This window comes from Schistocerca gregaria, chromosome 4, assembly GCF_023897955.1.
Source record: "Schistocerca gregaria isolate iqSchGreg1 chromosome 4, iqSchGreg1.2, whole genome shotgun sequence".
Lineage (NCBI taxonomy): Eukaryota > Metazoa > Arthropoda > Insecta > Orthoptera > Acrididae > Schistocerca > Schistocerca gregaria.
The window spans coordinates 36,336,241-36,351,014 of record NC_064923.1 but is presented as its reverse complement, the minus strand read 5'-3'; the positions used below and the strand labels follow the sequence as shown (position 1 = coordinate 36,351,014).

At 38.3% G+C, this 14,774-nt stretch overlaps 1 protein-coding gene across 4 annotated transcripts in view; it reads right to left on the bottom strand.

The window, feature by feature from the left end:
* LOC126266851 (vitellogenin receptor-like) overlaps window positions 1–14,774 on the bottom strand; it is a 294,813-nt gene that overhangs the window by 24,802 nt on the left and 255,237 nt on the right. For 3 of the 4 annotated variants that reach the window (XM_049971452.1, XM_049971455.1, XM_049971457.1), the window contains 4 exons: window positions 12,806–13,048; window positions 12,205–12,360; window positions 2,070–2,221; window positions 1,589–1,680 (listed from right to left, as the gene is read on the bottom strand). In XM_049971452.1, the coding sequence (XP_049827409.1) occupies window positions 1,589–1,680; window positions 2,070–2,221; window positions 12,205–12,360; window positions 12,806–13,048 (643 nt within the window). The remainder of the gene's footprint in view (window positions 1–1,588; window positions 1,681–2,069; window positions 2,222–12,204; window positions 12,361–12,805; window positions 13,049–14,774) is intronic. The other variant, XM_049971456.1, reaches the window with a different exon arrangement.

Genomic DNA, 14,774 nt, shown 5'->3' with positions numbered 1-14,774 from the left:
ACCATTGTTATAACATGTGCTGTAATACCAAGCATTCTGACAAGACGAGATTAACTGTAATTAGAAGGGTGACACAAAAGTAGTATCTGCCTATTATTGTGTCTAAAGAAAACACGCAAGTCAAAGGTAAAACATTTTGGCATTTGTTATTGCAAACTCTTTACGACTCTGAATATTGCTGACCATCTTGATTCCAATTACAAATGACTCCCGAAGCTGCTAAATCCAATTAGCTATTATTAAGCCATGGTCACATCAAAATTGAAGCAAGGCTGCTATTTCGGTCAACAACGATCCATGTCATTAAAATTAAGTTTTTCACATTGCAATCCTCAAATGTGAAGGGCATTTTTGTCATTTGTTAGATTTGAGGTTTGCCCACTGGTAGGTTTATCTGTAGATGAAACACCAAACATAATAAACTACAAAGAAAAGTTCACCTCATCTCCACCAACAAGTTATTTATCAAAAACAATGTCTGAATGATAAACATTTTTGGGTACCCATCCAGGAAGGAAGGTGCGACTATAAGTGGGGGTGATGCTGTCAGAGAGAGAGAGAGAGAGAGAGAGAGAGAGAGAGAGAGAGAGAGAGAGAGAGAGAGAGAGACAGAGAGAAAGAAAGAACTGAGACTGACAACTAAAAATTTACCTTGTATGAAACCAGATGTCACATTGTTTTATTGTCACACCTCCCATGTTCACAAATCCAGCACTGATAGCTCACAACTGCTTTCAAACTCATTACTTATCTATTTGTAATGGGACATTATGTAGATTGGAAAAAGCAAAATGAATGAATAAAAACCCACTTCTCCCACTGTGGTGATAGGAATGTGACCTAGACTAACATTTTTGCCATTTTAAATGTGCTGTTTGTGTTTCCTACTATCTTTCACTAATTGCATTGAAAGTTGTATTGTATAATGCTCTTTTATAATACTCTTTTTTTGACAAATTTAACTATTGCACTAATCATACACAAATCTACATGTTAAGGAGAACTGCATCCCAACAAGATACTGATACAAAAAATAGTACAATCTTATGAAAACCCTCCACTACATCATATACTTGAGAATTAGAATAAAACAATAGAAAATCGAGGATGGAATAATAACAATATTACGAAAAGGGTGGGATGTTACAATATGGCACAGATGGTGACACAGACACACACACACACACACACACACACACACACACACACACAAACCTCTGGCTGCTAGAATAAGACATAAGTCTGTCTCCAACAAATGGGTCAAAATCATTTTTGCACTTGGGTGGATCTCAAGAACAGCCAACTAGGGTAAAAAATAAATAAATAAATAAAAAATGATCCCACTAAAGATAGGAAAAAGTGTAGAGAATAAAGTACACTTCATATAAGATGGCTAACAACACGAACTATTCACCTGAAGTTAAGGCACAGGAAAGTTAACTACTTTTCCTAGTGGAGAACTGAGACTGAAGTAATGTTTTGTTACCAGTATAAAGTCAACAAATTTTTTATTTCTTGATCTTCCTCTTGATTTTACACAAATTGCGAGACCTTACAGCACATTTACTATTTCTTCTTGTACACTCACCCAGCAAGTGGATCTACTGCAATGTTGCCAATCCTACTGCCATGTTCAGCAGTCACCACGACAGCACAGAGCTTCTCCGTCAGGTGGCACACCTGTGGAAGGGAAAAACACTGGTCAGAAACCAGTTCTGGTCTACATTGTTACTGGAACTACTTGTCATTTGACTCATTTCACACAGTGCTGCAGTGTTTTCACATCGGCTGTTGCCTGCACCTCTCAACACTTTTGTTAAAGTGGGCTGCAGTTGCAGTGGAGATCACTGAACTGAAAGGAGTTAAACAAGCAAACAGAAATGCTACAGAATTAATTATGCATGCCTACTGCACTACTTATTAACGACAAGTGAAGCGGTGCTTTGACACGACACTTGATGGCAGCCTAATGGTGGGTCCTTGAATTTTAGAACTACTCCAAGGTGTTGAATCAACTGACAAGCAGTTTTAACCAAATTGAGCATCAGTTCCATCCCCCTTGCACTCACCTGTATGTCACTCTGGCCAACAGGCACATCATTCACATAGTAGATGTTCTTTGTGATCCAGTCTATTGCCACCTCTGTTGGGTTACCTACCCCTTCCACATATGTCCTGTTGTGGGTCTTCAGTGACTGGCAGTAAATTGTTGCCGTATCCCCTGAAAAGTAAGGAGTTTTAGTGCTCTTTCACACTGTTTTAAACCTTTCATTAAGTTCCTCTCAGTAGTGAAATTATGTTTATTGCGAGGAATCACACAGTTTACATAATGACTGCAACAATTTACAACATCAAATGTGATTAGTTAAAATTAAGTAGTGGTGAATCAGTGGTACTTGTAAAAGTTTAAGAACATTTAAATTTTGTGACATTTTGGACTGTATTGTTATACCTACAAATACTTTATCAATTGCTGGATAATTTATTGAAGGGAAGGGTAGGTGCAGAAATATTGCCAGAAAGTATTAAACAATGGAAGAAAGTATCAATATCTGTTTATAATATTCAGTCTGACAGCTTACAACTTAACCGGAAATTCAGACTCTACAGTCCCACATGTTAAGGAGGGAGCATTTTATACAAAAATATCACACTAACTACATGTTTCAAAAAACATCTAAGGGAAAATACTGTTTTAGAAGGAGTCAATGTTTTTACTGCATTAAATGTTTCTGGAGTATAGACAAATATGTCAGTTTCAATAAAGTTGTGAGGTTTAATACCACTTTATGGAAAATGGTGGGTTATAGTCCTAAATGGCTAAATGATGGAAGATGATTGTTTTTATTCATAGTCAGACTTTCGACAGCATATTTCCAGATGAATTGTTTTGTTTATGCAGTTAATTTAAGGTCAAAATGTAATGCCATTGTTGAATATATCTGGATCTAAATAGTGGTGATAAGACTACCAATCTAAGAACAATTTATGTATGGATTATATTAAACACTGGTGTTGAAAGAAGAAATACTGGGCAGTGTATCAGAATTTAGAAGTATTCCAGCTTCATTTCAGCCTTCAGCCTGAAGACACTGCAAATGAGAAGTCTGCTAGCAAGACCATCGCGGTCATCAGGAACTCAATAGCTGGACTGCATAGTCAAATTTATGAATTTTATGACAGCAAAATATACTGCCAATGGGACAGAGTCAACACACACTCTATTTTGGCTCATGCCCACGACCAGGAACGAGATATTTGCATTCCAGTCTTAATTTTTAGGCTTTAATACTAGTAGATTTGCTTATGTTTATTTCGCACACTAGTGCTGTACCTGAAAATTTCTGGTTTCAATAACCAGACTTCAAGCCAAATTTTATATATCTTACAGTTACATACTGCTTGGATGTTTCTCTACAGCCTTGAGAAGTCTGTCACTAATAGGTTTGAGGTTTCTAACAGTCCCAACATGACAGAACATGAGATGAAGTCCTTTAAGGAATTCTATTAGCAGACCAGGCAGCCTCAAACAACGTGAACTGGAACTTAAGTTAGCAAGAGCTCACCCCAGCTTCAAAACCACATGTACATTAAACAACCCAATGCATATGAGCTGTTAACTAAATATAATACAAACATTAGAAAGAGAGCAGTTCATATTTACAATATTGTTTGATACATACTGACCCAGTAATCAACTGTTTGTGAAAATGATGGCAATCACCACCACATGAAGAGGGGGGGGGGGGGGGGGGGGAGGGAGAGAGGGGGAGGAAGGGAGTGGTGTGTGTGTGTGTGTGTGTGTGTGTGTGTGTGTGTGTGTGTGTGTGCGCGCGCGCGCGCACTCAGCTCTTTGTTCTGTACATGTGGGAAATATGAGATGGCAAATTTATTATTAAATCAGTTCTTTTTGGAGGTGGTAGTCTGCAGGTATAGTCATCACTAGAGATTGGCAGTCCACTCCTGAATTCAATCTAAAGCTAGATCCTTTTAAGGACTGGATGATTGATGATTCGAAAAAAGGGAATGATAGCTCATCACCTGATCTGAAATGTGTGTCTGGCGGTAGCAATGAGCACATGAAAATTATGCGGTAGGCCGCTTGCAATGGCACCCCACGCCACATCCAGAAGAAAACATTTCCCAAGCTACAAAAATTGTGCTATAGACCATGTGCACATATTGATTTGCATATCTTACTAGTAGGTGATGCCTTATTCTGCCATGGATATAACAGAAAATAAAGAAATATCAGTTATTCAGAACGCTACATTAATGTAGAAAACATTTTCAGATTAATATTTTTGTTCTTGGTTTGTAAAGAAAATCTCAAATTTCAGAAGCCCAATATACTTTTCAGTGAGCTATTACTTCTTATCCTTTGACATATTATCACACGCAGAATGTGTTGTCAGCGATCGCGTAAGCTGCAGTCCGCACCCATGACAACATGAGAGCATATCGCAACACAACCGAGGCAGCACTCCCCTCCTGAGGCTCGGCCCTCCACACAACTCTCACCAGTCAGACCACAAGCTGCCTTGCTAGCTTCGTACTCCCCACCACTCACTGATCGTATCTCAAGTAGCCTCACCAGCTCACTACTCCCCATTACTCTCACTGATCCGATCACAATGTAGCTCACTAGCCCCATGCTCCCCACCATTACTACAGATCGGATTGCAAGGTAGCTCTCCACTCCCCACCACTCTCGCATGGCAGACCACAGGGCAACATGTTGTATGTGCTCTTGGCACAGTGATTCAGCTTGCTGCTTGCTTATTTGACAGAGTCACCACCCAAGTTTGACTCTAGCAGATACCGTTCTTTACAAAAATAACAGTATGTGTATTACATAATTATTTTAACATATATGTAAGCACATTTACAAATGTTGTCTCAGGAGGAATGAACAATACTAAGGCAAATGACAGGTATGATCATTTGATGCAAAGAAACTACATATGGACATATGCCCTATTCCGACAGGTTCCCAAGACAATACATTTAATATTGATTTTGTACATTTTTCTTGAATAACTAAATCCACAACTTCTAGCAAAAACATGTCACAGTACAAAACTAAACTACTTTAAAATTCCTATAAAAGAGTCCTATTCATTTTTCTTTAGTTTGCAAGAAGGAAGTGAGAGAATTCTGAAAATCTCAGGCGCGCGCGCGCGCGCGCACACACACACACACACACACACAGAGGCATAGGTAGCTTTTGTAAGCCAATTTGAGGTAGTTTTTCAACTTCATAGACGATGTGTCCGATATCAAATAATTTGTCTCAACCTCATCAACACTACAGTGGTGTTCTGTTAACAATAACTGTGTACTGATTAATAAAATAAATAAGAGTGTACATTGTTCTATCAAGGAAACCATTCAGATTAGGGCATTTGTCCACATCGGGTTTTTCGCTTTGAATGACCATTTGTGTTATATCCCTGAATATTGAGCATTCTTCCTGGGACACCTTGTATGTTTAATTTTTTTATTTATTCATTTAACCTGAACAGGTAAATGCCTTTAGTATCCTCCCTAAATCAGACAAGAGTTTGATACATAATTACAAAACCAATCAGTTAGTTAAATCATCATAATATTTTTAATGTGTGTCTTCTCTCTCTGTGCACATTTTAGGCATTTGCTTGTTTCGCCGTCTTGGTTGACATTGTTTATATTCCTCATTCTTCCTAAATATCTTCTGTCCACTGGGTAACAATCATCATTAATTTTGATAGGCTATCGTCTTCCATTCTTGTCACATAGTCCTTCCAGTTGTTTCCGTATTCTTTTATATGCACATTTGAACAATTCATTCTTAATTCTTTTCTCATGTTTGCATTCATTCTCCTGTCAGACAGCATGCAGCCAGCTACTATTCTTAGTAAGCAGATCTCCAATGCTTGTACTCTTCATTCATTTCCTTTTGTTGCAGTCCATGACTCACCTCCACATGTTATAGCCAGCACACCCATTGTTCTATAGAAATCGGGTACAGTTTCTTGTCTTGCTTCAGTTCTGAGCGCTCTACTGATTGTTCCATCAATTTAATTGATCTTTCTCTCTACTTCTGTGTGTCCATTTCTGTTATGAATAATATAGTATTTTCTAAGAAGTTGACCAAATTTACTCTTTCTGTTTTCAAACCATCATTTTTCTGATAATTATCTGCTGGCCCCTAAAAGCCATAACTTTAATTTTCTGTGAAGATACTAACAGACTGTATTACTAAGATGTTATGGATACAATATGAACAACGCTTTGCAGCATGTTCTCACTATTACCAATCACAATTTGATCAGCAGCAAACAGATAATTCCTTTGGCTAAAGTAGAAATTATTAATTTACTTGTCACTTGCTTCAGCATGTCGTCAACATAAATATAAAAAAGAATCCAACACAAACTGCATCCTCCTCTTACTCTCAAGTTTGGCCTAATCAGCGATTTTCCGTTTCCACCACTTGCGATTTTTCTTCCTCCATACATGCTTTTATTTACCTATATAACACACAAAAGGTGTTCCTGTTTTGTTCATTACCAGCCACAGTTTTTCTATATTTATCAAAAACTTTTACATTGTCTATGAATAGTAAATGTGTCTTCCAACTGAACTCTGTGTTACTCAATGATTTCTTTAATAGTGAACGTATTGTCTGTGCATGATCTAGCTTTCCTAAAACACATTTGCTCTTATAACAGAATATTTTCATTAATTACTGCTTGTCTCAGTGTTGCTGTTACAGAATATAATTAATACCATAAGTTTAGCAGAGAAACGCTCTTTTAGTTTTCACAATTACTTTCATCTACTCTCTCATAATTGGATAATATTGTACCTAATTTCCATTCATCTGAGATTTTCTTATTTCTCCAACATCTGTTAATATAATTGAAAGATCTGGATATCAGTGTGAGAGACTTATGTTTAATCAGTTCTGTGTTTTTCTATTTATCACTAAACACTGTGTGTCTTCTAATGTTTTCATTTCTGTTCTATCTACTATTCTCTCTGCCTCATCTTCATGCCAATCATTTCAGTCCATAATTTAATTTATGTTGTTTTATTTGCACAATATGTAGTAATGAAATTAAATCAAATTGAAAATGATTTGACAGAAGATCTGAATTTATCCAATGCAATTTAGAATAATAGTACTGCTTAAGAACTAACAGCAATGGTGGTAGCTATACTATTGCTAAAAATATTAACAACAGTAGATGACAGTAAAAAGTATTTGGGAAATGAGGAATGTCTGGTATGGTAATTAGCTGTAAAGCGATATTGGGTGCGTTGACGCAAACATTTTTCTTAGTTTAATAAATATGTCACTATGTTTTGAAGCTGGGTTTTGTTATTCGGTTCTCTGATATCCAGAGGGAGAGTTGGGTTCCTCGTACTGAAAAGGACTTGACAAGACAGCCGAGTAGTAGTGCTTGACGCAGAGGCTTTCGCTCTGATGAGAACAAATGTTTATGCTGTGTTGTTCAGGCAGAGCTTCAGGGTCTAGGGAGCAGCAGTTATGATGAGCAGTAGTGGGTCAACAATAAGCTTGATCATCTGGACTGCAATGCCATCCTATAGTAAATGCTTATCTGACAGATTTTTCGACGAGGTTGTCAGATCAAGACAATTTTTCACGACAAACTGCCATTTACCACTGTGAAATTATCAGTAAGTTATGTTCTGCTTACGGTTTAATGACATTTATCGCTAAAATCAAGTTCTAGTTTAGTTTCTTGGTTGGGACAATGGGATCAGCTGCAGCTTCTATTTTGCCTGTACTTCCCCAAATCAAAGTTTTCCTGTAGAACATCTGGTCTGTATGTTTTAGATTATTGTACTGACACGCCTCAGTTATCTTTTCTCTCAGACTGATTGACTATTTTCTTTCTTCCTGTAACGAATTTTATTTTTGAGAGTAGCTGTAAGTACAATGTGCAGTGTCCAAGATTCATGCTCTGTTAGCTCTTCTACTGGCCAAGATTCAGGTTTTCCCCCCTCAAGATCTAGGTCTTTGGGGGAACATATTTTTTGTGTAATCTATTTAGTTTGTACTTTTTTCTATCATGTCTAGGAGTTACATAGAAGTCATTTCCCAAATTATCTATTGTGCCTGTGCTGCAAATTCAGGTACAATGATGTGTACCAAGTCTCTGTGTGTAGTCAATTACAGTTTACTGCTTGGACATTTTAGAGTGTGTCATGAATATGATGGTGTGAGCTGATATCCCAGTTATGAATTACTTTTTTGTGGATTTCGTGGCAAATAGAAGCATAAGAGAGTAAATGTAAACTGCATTATGGGTAGGTGCAAGCTGATTTTAGAGTTGCATCTGAAGAAGGGGGGAAAAATACACACTTTAATTTCACAGTGAAGGGCCAGAGTATTTGTATTAGTGCTACTAGCATTATTTGTATGCTATGTCAAGTCAAATTTTTAAGGGTCAGTTTTGAAATAGGCTGTCTCGCCCCCCCCCCCCCCCCCCCTCCTCCTCTCAGAAATCTGTAGAGTGTGCTGATTAGACACATGTTCTTAAGAGACTTTGTATTTATGAACATATATTTGACTTGTTTGTCTTCATGACTTCTGGATTTGAGAAGCATGGGCAACACAGCGTTTGTATGTCACTACACCACCTCCTCGTCTTTAACCTCTGTTATCTTATGGTGCAGTATATAGGGTATTACAAAAAGGTATGGCCGAACTTTCAGGAAACATTCCTCACACACAAAGAAAGAAAATATGTTATGTGGACATGTGTCTGGAAACACTTACTTTCCATGTTAGAGCTCATTTTATTACTTCTCTTCAAATAACATTAATCATGGAACAGAAACACGCAGCAACAGAACGTACCAGCGTGACTTCAAACACTTTGTTACAGGAAATGTTCAAAATGTCCTCCGTTAGCAAGGATACATGCATCCACCCTTAGTCGCATGGAATCCCTGATGCGCTGATGCAGCCCTGGAGAATGGCGTATTGTATTACAGCCATCCACAATATGAGCACGATGCGTCTCATACATTTGGTACTGGGGTTGCGTAGACAAGAGCTTTCAAATGCCCCCATAAATGAAAGTCAAGAGGGTTGAGGTGAGAGCAATAAACAAAGAGGAAACAGCAAAATCACTAAACGTAAGCACAGGTCACGTGGAGACTACCCACCTCCCCACTACAACTCTGACTGCTCTGGGCATCAGCACCGGATCTACGATATTTCCAAACCGGAGCAATTTAGATAGTGGTGCCCAGCCACACATCTGTAGCCAGAAGGTATTACACATAGGCAATTCAACCACGGATGTGCAAGAGCCCGCCCGTAACTGCTCAAATGAATCAGATGTGAACAGCTGTCATGTCACACTCATCGGAGGCAATTTGTTGTTAGAAAGCACTGCATATTCTTCCTAAAGCCTTTGACACACTTTGGTTGGCAGACAGTTGTATGAACACTGTGTTTTGTTGTTGTATATGGCGCATTTCCTTTGTGACTTAAGTTTTATTTTCATTTTTTTCTCTCGTTCATGTATTTTGCTGCAGCATAATCCTGCAGAAGTGGGATACAGTAATATCCTTCGTTAGAGTATTAGTTCTTACCAGTCAAAATCACAAAAATTTAACTGTTAACTAAGACAAGGAAAAGTTCCTGGAATTCTAAAAAATTGCCCGATTTTCTCCCGGATGAAGAAATTCCTGGGTTTTTCCCCGATCTCCCAGGTCGTATACACCCTTTCACAGCGTCCTACATCCCACTCCGTAACTTCTGATTATAGACAGTGCTGCATGTATCGTCAGGTTCTGGACCGAGTCATGATGTATTTCTTTCATCACACCCTTACTTCCAACTGCTTTCCATTTACAACAAGTAACTAAATTTATTAATGTTATAAAGCCACTCACACTAAAAAGTATGGCATTAGATTCACAGCTTTTAAAAATGATTTGCAGAGGGTACCATCCTTTCTCTAACTGAAGATGCTGAGTTTAAAAAACTTTGTACATATGATTTGCCCAAATTATAATTTACCAAGTCGACAAACACTGTCAGACAATCTGATGCCCGGTTTGTATCACAAATTATTTGATAAAATTAAAAGTGACTTTGCCACTTCACAGGCATTTTGCCTTAGGTCTGATGGGTGGATAAGTGTAAACAACATTAGTTCCTATGCACTCATATACATTTCATAGACCATAAGAGTGAACTAATGTCATACCTTTTAGAGTGCTTACAATTCAAAGACAGACACACTGCAGAGAACATCTCAAATGGGTGAAGTCTATTACCGCCAAATACAATGTAAGTTTTAAAATCACTGCCATTGTAACACACAATGCGCCAAATATGAAATTAGCCGCAAAGCTTCTGCAAATCACACATATACCATGCTTTGGACATTCTTTAAACCTCACTGTGCAACATGCATGTCAGAAGTCTATACAGAAAACCATTGATGAAGTCAAAAGAGCTGTTATGTTCTTCAAGAAGAGTCACTTTGTGTCAAGCAAACAAGCTGAAATGTAAGGAAGTTTTACAAAAAAGATCAATTGAAACTAAAACAAGATTTCCAAACCAGATGGGGCTCTAGTTTCGAGATGTTCCAAAGATTTACTTTAAATAAATAACCCAAAATTTCTTGCATCGCTATTTTAGGTGAAAAATCAATCACCTTACTTAAAAAGAGAGAGACTGGGAGATAATGTTACAGGCTTCACAGATTTTGAAAGTTTTTGATGAGGTAACCAAATAAGTATGCTCAGAGGAAACACGCTCACTTTCAATGGTGAAAAATCTTGCTGAGATTAATGGAATGGCAACTAAAATCTTTTAAAGAGAAAATAAACAGCCCTCAATAAAGAGTGTCAATGGTTGAAGATTTGCTTAAAGAGTTATCAGAGCAACCAACTGATTAGGCAATGTTACTAGATCCCAGATTCAAAAGGCAAGGATTTTCAGATGAGAAAACATTCCAGGATTGCTACACAAAAGTTATTGCAGAAATGAAAGTGCTGGTTGTTCAACAAGAACAAACACTGCCAATACCTCAAACCAGTTACTACCGTAAGGTGTGAGACTACTTCAATCCAGGAGTAGTTTGATGAAACTATTAGTCAGCTCCAAGCAAGTTACCACTCAAAGTGAGGCAATTGTCGAATTGGACAAATATTTAGCTGAGGGATACTTGCCTAGAAACATTGACCCCTTAAACTTGTGTGAAACAAGAAAATTGCTGTACCCAACCCTATATCAATTGGTCCTAAAAGTACTATGTATCGCAACAATGTAAATGTCCTGTGAATGAATCTTTTCAAAAGTAGGACAAATATGCACCAAGAAGAGAAACAGATTCACTTCAACTAAAATAGGTAAAATTTTATTTATAAATCGCAATATTAATTAATTTTTCTGTTTTAGTTACATATATAGTAACACCGATTGTAAATTATGACTACAGGCATACTTGCACCCGACTAACTCCACGCCGATATTTGGAGATGGAAGTACCAGGAAGAAGACCAGTTGGGTTGCCTAGGAAGAGATGGACAGATCTCTAGAGGAGAAGAGTAACACGAGACTTAGTGGAGAGGGAAAAGCTATACCAGGGCAGAAATCAATGGAGGCATATCATTCACCAAGTTCCTATCTGGCTTGCTGGAAGGAAAGCCTGATGATGAGGTACTTTAATTACAGTTATGCTATAATTTTTAAATTTTATTTTTCCAATAAAAGTATGAAAATACAACAAGAATTGGTCTTCACTCTTAAAATCTTTCCACTTTATAAAAAATATTTAGGAGTTTGTTGTAATATTTTTAATTTTTAAAGCAGACGAAATTTAGAACTTTCCTATCTGAAAACTGCTAGGGACATAATGCAAAATTATTACTCCCTTCATAGGTTCTTTCAAAATAGGACCAAATTGGATAAAAATACAAGTTTAATGACCTTACTTAAAAAGGTGACATGCCTTCGTTTTATTTATTTTTGTGAGTGAAGAGCCTGAAAATAAATTAATTGATTCCAGTGAATGAGCAGTTGTGATCCAATCTGAGGGGAAGTTTTGCGTATCTCTAGTCATCACACTAATGATTTGATGCTTAAAATTGCAATTCCCTGTGTATCAACAACAAACTCCTCCCATCTGAACCACCAAGAAACAGTTTGGGGGGGGGGGGAAAACTCACGAGTGCTCCAGCAGACGGCGTACTCCCTGGCATCGACATCCAGACCTGTGACCCTCAGGAACTGGTGCTTGTGCAACACGTCCACACTGGCCAGAGACTGCGACACCTTCCTAATCTGGCCCCCTCCCGTGACCAACACGTACTCCATGGTGGGCCCTGCAGCACAGACAGATACCATCAGCTGTCCTCATGTTTGGGAGATGTTACTGCACTGTGCACAGAGCTACTTTTCTGAGTAATTACAAATATTGTTGTGCATACCAGAAGCGAGCCTGCGACACTTGTCAATAACAGAATGGATTCTGTTCTCTTAAACATTTGTTTTGTAATATCCAAGTAGAATTGTTGTGTGTAACGGATGGACAGTATTTATCCTATTCTCACTTTTCAGTGCTAAAGCTTATACTCTATTAGAAACAAACTCTTCTAACAAACCATTTTCAAGGCTCGAACATAGTATTTAATATCACAATGAAAATTTATTTAACACATCTAATGCAAATCACCAGCAAATGTATTGAATTGTGGATCTCATCTTTCTGCATGAAAGAATCTCTCGTTAACGTTTGCACCTGCTACATGTAGAAATCAACTCACACACCTGTTGCCTTGCAGGACACCTTATCCAGACGGAGGATGAAGCCAGCAACACAGCTACAGGAGAAGCTACCGGGGCTGTTGTTGCAAACCTGAGAGCAGACTGGGGGCCGAACCCGGCACTCGTCCACGTCGTGGCAGCTCTTTCCGTCCTGCCCGAGCTCGTAGCCAGCCGTGCAGTAACAGAGTGGGCCTGCCGGGGTCGCCCGACACTCCCCATCACACGGGTGCCCCACACAAGCCTTGCCTGCAATGCGATTAACTTAACGAGTGGCCCCGAACCAATTCTGTTACGACTGTACGGAAGGCAACTGATTGCTAAGGACAGTACAAGTGAAGAGTTACAATAAATACATCTGAGTAAGCTTCAGATATGTTGACTGCAGTGTAATAAATCTTTCATTAAAGATTAAAATTTGTGACAGACCAACAGGAATCCATATCACCTGTATCTTTGGTGCATACCTCCACTTGGTTATCAGAGAATGCCTCCAAAGCTAATGCACTGATTTTTCCTACAATTTCCATACAATGCTACAGAATGTTCTGCTATCAAAATGTGTGCGAACAGAAGGTGTCTTTTCAGAAGACTGCCACTGTCACTGTTAAAACAAACATTAAGAAAATAAACAAGGAATGCTTTATCAGCCAAACACATTTGCAAGTGACTAGTACTACCAATTCAGAAACAACTACATGCCAGGAGTGTATGGAAATCTGCACTGAAAAACCTTGCAAAACTAAAATGTTACAAAAGTAGTTTCAGTAGATAATGGAGAGACTAAAGAATCAACTGTACATGCTTCTAATCAATTAGTCGAACATCAACAGTACACACAAATAGCACAAAACATCCAAAATTTCAGCATCAAGCAATAAATGACATATAACTTATGATCATTTAGCTTAGTACACATGAAGAGTGCTTAGATGTATACAGTTCCAAGTAAATTATACTACAAGCATGAATTCACAGTAAATGCAGGGCCACAAAATCATCATTTGCAGGATAGCTGACTGGGGATACCAGCCACTGCCGACATGCTTCTGTGTCAACAGCACATGCCAGTTCCAGTGTGATCTGTTTACATTTTTGAGGCTTTTAAACGGAATCAAAATGGCAGTATATTACACAGAGTGCCGCTCATGTCAACTGTTTACTGCGACTGTGCTTGTGGTAACGTTGAACATTACAGAAATGCATTTCATGTATGGTAGTGCTGCTGGTTATGCACAGGAGGCTGCACACATACAAAGAAGCTTGGTGCTGGAAACAGCCTAACCGTCTTGGTATCTCAACAAGGATACATGCCACACCAATTCCTGGAAGGAACCACAGTGTTTGGAAAACAAAGCACCTCAATGCAATGCACCTGTAACATATCCACATTTGTCTTCTTAGTGAGGCAGCAGTCGGACTAACAACCTGCCAGTGGATAAAACAAGCAGAAGGCAACCCTACGTCTCACATAATTTTATTTACAGATGAAGCAGGGTTCATTCTATTGTATGCAATTGCCACAATTCTTGTGTTTAGAGTTATTTATGGTCCAACCCACATGCTGTGCATAAGTATCCACATCAGTTATTTCTCACTGAATGTAATTTATTGGGCTGTACATGTTGTCAAATAATCTATGTGCAGAATTACCTTCAGTTTTTGTGGCATCTTTCAGGATAGCTTGAGTTGTTCTCTTACGGACTTCTGCATTTGCAGATACCTTAAAGGTGTAGTTTATCCATTCTAGTTAACACAGTTGAATTTAAGCACATACTTCTCAATAAAAAGGATTTGAAACCGTGACCAGTACAACTCTGCAAATGTATACAAACCTAACACTTTGGATACCATCTTTAACTATGAGTACAGTCATGGAACCTTTGTTCTTTCATAACACCTGCATTTGTACCAAAATAACTTAATATTACCTTTTCCTAACTGGGATAACAGAATAACGTCAGTGGTGGCTGAT